General features: G+C 34.2%; 1 protein-coding gene across 6 annotated transcripts in view; it reads right to left on the bottom strand.

Moving 5' to 3' along the window:
* Positions 1–5333: 5333 nt before the first annotated feature.
* The window catches only part of LOC121428786 (E3 ubiquitin-protein ligase LRSAM1-like), a 36490-nt gene continuing 31774 nt past the window's right edge, over positions 5334–10049 (bottom strand). For all 6 annotated transcript variants that reach the window (XM_041625615.1, XM_041625616.1, XM_041625618.1 and 3 more), the window contains 4 exons: positions 9637–9735; positions 7090–7221; positions 6202–6492; positions 5334–5662 (listed from right to left, as the gene is read on the bottom strand). In XM_041625615.1, coding sequence (XP_041481549.1) covers positions 5531–5662; positions 6202–6492; positions 7090–7221; positions 9637–9735 — 654 coding nt within the window. In that variant the 3' untranslated portion in view covers positions 5334–5530. The remainder of the gene's footprint in view (positions 5663–6201; positions 6493–7089; positions 7222–9636; positions 9736–10049) is intronic.

Genomic DNA, 10049 nt, shown 5'->3' with positions numbered 1-10049 from the left:
TGTAATCTAGATTTAAGAACAAAGGGGAGGTGCAGGGGTCTATTATGGGAAAAAAAATCATTTTGAAAACTTTAAAACATAGAATTCTAGTAATCTTGCTAATGTTCATTAAAATATCTGAGAAATAACACAACAAAGCATCCTCTGCTATGTATTCCACTAGGACTAGGGAAGTATATACTATAAGAAATGCTATATTTCGGCTAGTTTGAATGAAGGTGTCTGAAATACATAGAAATCTCATTCAAGAGTGAAGTGTCTCGGACTTGGTGACACATTAATAGAAAGAAAAATGGGAGATTCATGAAACTACTCACTATGGAAGCTTAAAAGTGCCACCGAGATGTTGAGATAATTATCTTGGGAAGTCGACATCTTGATAGCAAAAGATAAGATGACGAGATCCTGGATCTCATCATGTCGACATCTTTTAGAAGAGATGTTGAGATGACAAGATCCCGGATCTCATCATGTCAACATCTTTTAGAAGAGATGATGAGATGACAAGATCCCAGATCTCATCATGTCAACATCTTTTGGAAGAGATGATGAGATGACAAGATCCCGGATCTCATCATGTCAACATCTTTTAGAAGAGATGATGAGATGACAAGATCCCGGATCTCATCATGTTGACATCTTTTAGAAGAGATGATGAGATGACAAGATCCCGGATCTCGTCATGTCGTCATCTTCTAGAAGAGATGGTCAGAAGACAAGATCTTCGATCCATGATCTTGTCATCTAATCATCTCTTCTTAAAGATGTAGACATGATGAGTTACGAGATCATGACATCTGATCATCTCTTCCACTGGATGTAGACATGACGAGATCCGAGATCTCGTCATCTCATCATCTCTTCTAAAATATGTTGACATGATGAGTTCCGGGATCTTGTCATCTCATCATCTCTTCTACAAGATGTCAACATGATGAGATCCGGGATCTTGTCATCTCTTCTACAAGATGTCAACATGATGAGATCCGGGATCTTGTCATCTCATCATCTCTTCTTAAAGATGTTGACATGATGACATCCGGGATCTTGTCATCTCATCATCTCTTCTAAAAGATGTTGACATGATGAGTTTCGGGATCTCGTCATCTTATCTTTTGCTATCAAGATGTCGACTTCCCGAGATAATTATCTCAACATCTCTGTGGCACTTTTAAGCTTCCATAACTCACAGTTTTTTTTCACATTAAACAGAATATAAACATCATCATACATGTACATGTACATTAGTACTTGTAGTAAATCAAACCTGAATATTATTTAAAATAATAGTTGGTATATGTACCAACACGCCATTGCCCAATTTACTTTTGTTGTTCACAAAGTATATACAAAGTATAAACACATAGAATATAATATATTGCATAGACAGAAAAAAGGAGATTTTTTTTTTTGGGGGTGCAACGAATACAAAACAAAACATTCTGTAACTAATAATGTATATCTAAATAATTAAAACCAGAAAATTGGTCCATATGTGTTTCCCCTAATAATAAAATTTGATGGAAACTTAGTATAACTAAAATGTACTTTATATATTCATCATAATATGAACAGCACACTCTACTCTTGTATCTACTTAAAACAGCATTATTATCCCTCAACATGGGTATAAAAACACTACCAAAAATAAATTGAACAAAATCTAAATTTGAAAATATGTTCTTGCTTACAAAACACAAATCTACCAGTTGAAACTGATGACCTCAAAATGCTTGGGAGTTTGTTGATAAACAAAATTAATAGTATTTGGCCAAAGAGATTATTTCAAATTTGACACCGCTCTTTGACCGTTCTGGGGAAAAATGTATCATAAAAAGATGACTAGTTCAAATTTAATGTGTGACCTTTGGAAAAAGATTGATCAGAAGGAATTTTGAAGAAAACTAGTACACATTGCACCAAAAGTGCATCAATGAATTAATCATGATTTCAAAATATTTTAAGATTTGAAAAATATATCACTAATGTAGATCACTGCATGATTGAATTTTGCAGATCAAGCTTGCATTGTTAAATTACCAGCCAATTACAAACCATAAAATGGATTTGCAATATTGACTAGCAATCAAAAAGCAACAATGACTGGAAATTGACAAACTTGATGAAACCATGTAAAAATTAAAACATAGAATTTGTTTGTACACAGAAGGAATTACATCCTCAACGCTGAAAGCTATAAGAAATATATGACACATATATTGCATGTTCAGATAGAATAATCAATCTCCATTATGCCATTAATATATAGCATTTATGAGGCGCCGATCTATCTAGTCGCCAATTCAGTGGCGCACTATATATTACCCCGGCTGTAGCTCCAGCTGCTAAGGGCGCTTGGTGCATTCAAGGAATTAATCCTGCCGGGTACCCATTCACCTCACCTGGGTCGAGTGCAGCACAGTGTGGATAAATTTCTTGCTGAAGGAAAACACGCCATAGCTAGGATTCGAACCCACGACCCTCTATTTGAAAGGCGAGAGTCAGAACCACTAGACCACAACGCGCCCATTGAAATAAAAATATATATTACTTAAAACAAGTTACATCCCTTGCTACCCTTTTCCTACCTTCTCTCTCTCTCTCTTTCACATTCCCATTCCTCCACTCTTCAATCTTCACCATTCTCTCACTTTTTTAATGAAAAATAAGGATATTCAAGGAATATTCAATCAACATTGAAACATATATATATATCAAACATGTCTCACAGATAGTGATTTAATATGATAAGTATTGGTCAGACAAATTTAAAATAATTTTACCACATATATACTATTTATCGTCAGAAAAAGAAATAGACATAACAATCGTGATATATATGTATATATATATATATATATCTTTCCTATGTACATGTACGTTTTAGCATCACACTCAAACAATATTAAGTTACAGCTAAAATGACTTTATGCAACATTATATATCACTTTTCTATACAATTTATCTATTTTTTTGTAATTCTTCCTATTATATCGAACTATAAATAAATAGCTAAATCAGTTTCACAAAACATCATATTCTAATCATTTTCCCAATAATAACTGCAACATCCTACAAGTAATAAAATAAGAGAAAATAAAAAATGGATATACAAATTACAGGAATTGGATTCTGCATACTTATCAACATGTGCTACAACCTGCAAATATATTTTGAATTACAATATATATGTAATTGTTTCACATGCATGTATATGTATATCATATATGATATTTCCATCTGCTTTCAGGAGGAAATTGAAAATATATTTAATCAATAGTGTGTGAAAGCAATGATTTTTGTATGGTTAATGTGATGGGTTTGGCTGGTTAAATGTGTTTTAACTTATATATCTATAACATAACATGTAATATCAAATGATTTTAATTATTGAATTTTACTTTAAATTAGTATTTTTGCTACATTTGTAGTTTTAATGTGACTTATTTCATTTATATGAGTGGTTTTCTTGACAACCTTGAAAGTTTTTATGACCACCCAATTCCAATATTGCATCTTTTTATTGTCAATCGTATCAGCTTATGCTTTTGTTTTATCTTACATTTTCTTGCCTTTTTACTGTTAATTGTAAAACTCTATTCTATACTATAATTGATTTTCATTCAAAATGAATAAAACAGTGAATGTTGAAAAACAAAAAACAAATACAGCCACTTTTTTAATCTTTTAAATAACAGACCAGCCGAGCGAAGCTTTGAAAATAAAAGGAAAAATGTTTGGCCTCTGACTGAGATTCTGCTAGGATCGAAAGCTTAGGCCCCTTTTGACTCTCTCTCAAAAAGAGGAAAGTAATAAAGGTAAAACTTACAATTATACATGACTGTAACTAGGTGTACATGTCAAAATTTATAGAAATATGTACATGTACTGCATTTTATAAATTCTTAACAACATGCCATTGAAAAATTGACCTCTAACATTTGGCCCCTGTAACATAATACAAAGTAATATCTTACTTCTTACTTCACCCCTCCCCCTTTTTTCAGTTCCTCTTCATTTTTTTCCTCCTTTATTTTCTTGGTCAAGCCCCCCCCCCCCATCTGAATGCCAGTGCATTTGAGGGAGGTCAAAGCCAAAGATATGTTAGATTTTTTTTTATTCTACAGTATGCTGATTGTATTTTCTGCCATAAAACTTAAAAAACATATTCTAAAAATCACGAGAAAAAAAATTAGATACCCTTCATTCAGTATGAGATATCATTGAAGTGAGGAAAAAATACACTTTTGAAAAATAATGAACAAATACCATGATCTGAGAATAGGCTTTCTGTTTTAAAACTAATAACAATAATAATAATAAAAGGTATTTATCTAGCACTATCTGATAATAATTTATTACTAGGCGTATTGTTATTATCATTACCCCACCTATAACTTGAGTTGCCTTCCAGCTCTCAGTGCCTTCAAGTAATTAATTCTGCCGGGTACCCATTCACCTCACATGGGTGTGCAGCACAATGTGGGCTGGAGGAAAACACGCCATGGCTGGGATTTGAACCCACGTCCCTCTGATTGAAAGACAAGAGTTGTAACCACTAGACCATGATGCCCCCAAATAGCACCTCCAAATAGGCCTACTGGTGTAATGCACTCTGTTATGAATAACTCCACTTTCATCGTACATAGAGATAGCAAAAAGGCCAAGTGAAGAAGAAAAATATGAAATATAGAAATATCATAAATTCTCTCCTTTAGAGGGGGATATGCACATAAAGCTGACAAAGGAAATAAATATGGCTGAGAATAGGCCCCTAGTCGTGAAAATGTTAAATGGTATTATACAAATACTGATCCTGCGCACTGTTTATATTGTGTGTGCAAATATGTAAATATATACATGCATCACAATTGCTATGTAAAAAAATGCATGTCCAGTAGATGTATACCGCTGAAATTCAATTCAATTGTGGTAAAAAAAAATTATTCATACATGAAAAGTATGATTTGTGCAGATTAAAAAATATTTTCAACATAGAGATGAGACTTGCACTGTGAAGGCTTCCATATGTCTGGCATAACTCAAAGTAATGATGACTTTCAATTTGTCTAGTAAAAACAAATTACATACACAGTTGTATATAAAATGCATGTAGACATAATTTATAGAATATAAAAAAAAATTCATGATACACGTATATATAAGCAATCTCATGACTCGCATTTTGATATGACAATTTGGGATTGGTGATTTTTTACCTGATTGCTAAGAGAGCATGAATGCTTGTAAACAAGCAACCAGAGGACCGACGGCTTAAGGTCCCCTCCGAAGGACCTAGTACTGAGGATTAATGCCTTACCAAAGGGCACTAGCGCACCAAGTGGGAATCGAACCCGGGTCACCGGAATACGAATCCCCCACTCTACCGACTGAGCTATCGCGCCTCCTTTGTTCAAAGTCACATGAAATATTAATTCCTATACATAAAAATGACGGGGCAATTTTTTCACAGGAAAGAAAAACAGAGATGAAAAATATATGATTTGCTATAACCAGAATCCAACCAATTTCATCCAACTGGCGAGTTTCCTACAATGATCTTTGAGGTGATGTCCCCACGACACAGGGGGCACTTGAACAGTGGTTGAGAGCATTTGACACAGCAGCAGATATGACCACACATCAAAAACAGCATATCGGACTAAGGATTAAAAGTGATGGGAAAATTGAGAGAAAATAATATTAATAAGGATTGATTTATGACGGCATAATAGACAAACCTCTCTCTTTACAAGACCATATCATATAAATTCATGTACTTTAAAACTAATTGTTTACAAGAATTACCTATAGGTCAAAGTAAGTTCAAAAGAATGCGTTCCCTTTTGTCTTCTAAAAGCTTCATCTATGATCAATTCCTTGAAAGAATATTCACTACCATTTGATGATATATCAAAATTATGAACACAAAACTGTTTTATAAATTCATCATTTACTGACCATAAAAGGACATGCAATTTTAACATCATGTTTAATTGCTGCAAAATGTAGAATTTATCATGTTCTTTGTTTTGTCCAGAGACAAATAATTCATCCCAAAACTATCATATAAATGTGTCTGAAACAACCGATTTATTCTACTTTCAAAAGAAACATTCATATTCCATACAAGTAGAATGATTGTCCGGAATCGGTCCTATCCATTCACCTCAGATATTGAAATATACAAATTATACTCACGTCTTTCTCCATGCAAATAACACACTCTGTTGTGACCCTCACTGTGACATCAGGGGTGTACCCTTCCGGTGCTTCCACCGCCTCTACCGGTCTCGATGATGCAGCCGCACCCATCTCCTCCTCCTCCTTGCCCTTCTTACCCTTACTGCTACCGTCCTCCATGGGTGGGGCGGAGGGTTCTGTCGGTCTCTCGATGGCGGCTGCTTTCTCCATCGCTCTGGTCTGGGCTTGGACGTAGCCTTGGACGGCAGTCAAGATGGCCTTGCGGAGACCGACCTCGTGGACTCCAATCTGAAATAAAAAAAAAAACGATGATGTATTGTTTTTAAGACAATTTCCGATTTTGTGGTCAATAAATCATTGATCATTGTTCGTATTATCATTATTATCATTATCATTTTATCCTTTTTCTACTCTTTAAAATCATTATTTTGTTAATATTACTACTATAATCGTTATCATTTAAACACTATCCTCCTCCTTCTCGTTCTCTTCTTCTTCCTCTTCCTTCTTCTCGTTCTCTCCTTCTTCCTCTTCCTTCTTCTTCTGATTGCAAACAGACATTTAATGTTTATTGGAAATTTTATGTAAGTCTTTCATATCTGAAAACATTAAGAAACAATGCACATGAGATACACTCAAAATGCTATGATATTTCCATTTAGTCTGCCATATGAAATGTGAAATTCTTATAATTCTGCATTCCCGGTTGGAAAATTGTTGAATTATGTTGAATGCTGAATGGTCAATAAGGAGAAAGGTGCTTGTATGTGTATTATAAATGTATATTTCTACAGATATTCTATCGATACAGTACACAAGCAGACTAAAGTAGACTAGAAACATAATTAATAATGCATGAACAGTCTCTATCAAATAATTCATTACCTCTCTCAACTCTTCCATTCCCATCTGCATCATGGTTTCTATGGAAACACGATGCCTTGCAAATTTAGGGATGTAGTCTTCTGCACCAGCCTCTTGTAAGATATCAACCACAGCAAGTTCAAGATTGTGTTCCTACAAGAGAATATGGATGATGAAAATGATGAATTTATTTCTACATTTGAAAGAAGATTTTGCAATAATAATAAAAGACAGATACCAGCAACAATAACATAAAAGGAAAGGGGTGAAATTTATGACAAACATTAATTTTCCAATAAATTCCATTGAGGTTGTCTCAGGGAAATCCACAATTCTTTTCAAGCAGGGCCATGGAATTTTTCGTAATAGGGTTGCCCGAATGCTATATTGATCTAAATTCTAGATACTTCTAGATAATTCCAGACCTTGTAATATCCTGCCATCGGTGTGCAGGATAGTACTTTTGGTATGACATCAGAGTGCAGGATAGTGCATTTTGGATGCAATAGTGCAATTCGCTGAATATCATGTGATCCAATTTGGACCAATCAGATTACAGAACATTCTTGGGAGTTGTATTATGGGCAATATCTTCATGATCTAATTTGATATCACCAAACAAATAAAATCTATGCAGCTGACTTCTATGGGCTTACCCTAATCTTTTAAACAATTTTTTTGTGTCTTCCAAAACAGTTTTTTATTCATATTGACTGGATGAATTAAAATCAAATTAAATTTTTTTGCTATAATGAAGACAAAATCATTAATCTTACATCAACAAAACCTGGCACAAACCAAATGACTTGGTTCAAACAGCATGCGTCCAAATTTATGCAATAATGCATGACACAAGAATCAATCTTCATAATGTGCATGCTGGATCACAAGCTTTCTCTATAAACATATTTTCTTTTGTTTCTATGCTGTTCAGCCTATTAACTGCACAAGTATTGAAAAAAGGGTTCAGTTTATTTTTACAAATAACCTTGAAATATCAAAGGGTATCAAAAGTTTTGAGCATACAGCGTCAACGAGTTAGGCATCATGATCACACAGAGATGACCTAAGTATTAAAGCTGGTAGCACCAACATGCAATGTATGTACTCTCTGGTTCTATGACAATACATGCAGTACACTCAGAGCTAAATGATGTAAAAGGATATTGCATTTATATTTATAGGATACCATATCGATACTCTGACATTTTAGATATTTTGTGCAATGAGAATATGGAATGGACAGTCTCTAACATACCCGACATCATATTAACATTTCCTTTGCCCCAAAAATTTGAAATCCCCATAGGTTAAGGTAAATGCCAGTTGTGGTAACGATATCAATATGAGTTCGTACAGAATCCAACGAAATGACCACCAAAGTGTGTGTTTGTATGAAATAAAAAATATGTGCCAAAGGATTCTGGAAGAAATTGTGTAATTGCTGAGAAATTAGCAAATAAGCACAGGATTCGGGTCAAGCGTAAGGCGGACGTTCAGAGCAATAATAATAATACTCTGTCCCACATGCGTTTATCTGTGTTGGTGATCTTCAGTGTAAACATTTTTCAGCGTAGATTTCAAGATTTCGATGATATACTGACAATTAAGCCTGGTTTTACAGACTTTCTCATGAAATCAGTGTTTACTGCAGCTACTGGTATTTCTCTTTAATGAATACACTTTTTTATATAATTGCTTTTTTGTTACTTGTCTGATTTTGTTTGCATTATCATCTATTTTCTTCTCTGATTCGTCCTATTGTCTCAATAAAAAACCTATCCATTTGTGTTGGATTCCAAAAATATGCCCCCCCCCTCCCATAACACACAATATAAAGCCAGCATAAATGTGATGCAGCTGAGACTAGAAGAGAAGAAATTTATATGACACAGTTGTAAACCATTTAATAAAATGAGCAGGCTTCAACTCATCGAGAATACAAAAATGCATTTGTTGGTAAGAACAGAAACATGAACATGATTGGTGTACGGTCTGAACTCAAAGCACAAAGTCACAAATCTGCAGTACAATCCACAGCACCTTTAATAAAAGACTTTTTAGTGGTACCTTATTTAACCCCCTGAATGCTCGGGAAAAGGTTCTATTTTTCTGTTGGAAAGCCTAGAATATCATAAATGAAAAGGAAGAAAACCTGCACACACCTACAAAACACTGTTACAGATGTAAGAGGAATCATTAAGAGTGCCCACATCATCATCAATACCACCATCATCATCTTCATCATCATCATCATCATCGTCATCATGATCACCATCATCAACAATCATGTTCATCATCTTCATGATCATCATCATCATCCTAATCATCATCATAATCATCATCATCATCAATGTTATAATTTTCATCATTTTACAAAATATTACGGTCATTGTCATCATTCGCCTTCATCATCAAAAGGTCATTACAACTATCATCATAAGCATCAATGTCATCATTGTCATTATAATTAACGATTCCGCCAACACCACTATCAACATCATCACCATCATGATCACCATTACCACCATCATCATCATCATCATCATCATCAACATCATCACTAACCTGATCAATGAGTGATTGTGGTTTCTTATCCAACAGCCTCTGATATTGTACCAACCAGTAGTCCTGTTCTGTCCTTTCTCTTAGCTCCTCCATCTCCAGCTGATCAATAAAACAAAATTTACGATGATTATAAACACTTTCTCTCTTGATAAGTGCATTCAGTGATAAACATTGAAATTCAAATATGCTATCAAGATGACATGAAGAACTTACATCAAATAATAAAGTTGACTAGAACAGGTAGAGAACAATCAAACAAACATAGCATTGATTTTATTTTCATCAAATTCGGATGTAAAATACGAAACTTATGGCATTTTAAAGTTTTAGTAATATTCACAAAGAGTTACATGTGTGACCTATTTAGTATGGAAATGAGGGAGTTGATGTCGAACACTCACTAATTCTTTTGT

Source organism: Lytechinus variegatus, chromosome 15, assembly GCF_018143015.1.
Source record: "Lytechinus variegatus isolate NC3 chromosome 15, Lvar_3.0, whole genome shotgun sequence".
NCBI classification, from domain to species: Eukaryota; Metazoa; Echinodermata; class Echinoidea; order Temnopleuroida; family Toxopneustidae; genus Lytechinus; species Lytechinus variegatus.
The sequence above is the reverse complement of the archived record's forward strand: the minus strand, read 5'-3'. Positions and strand labels throughout refer to the sequence as shown.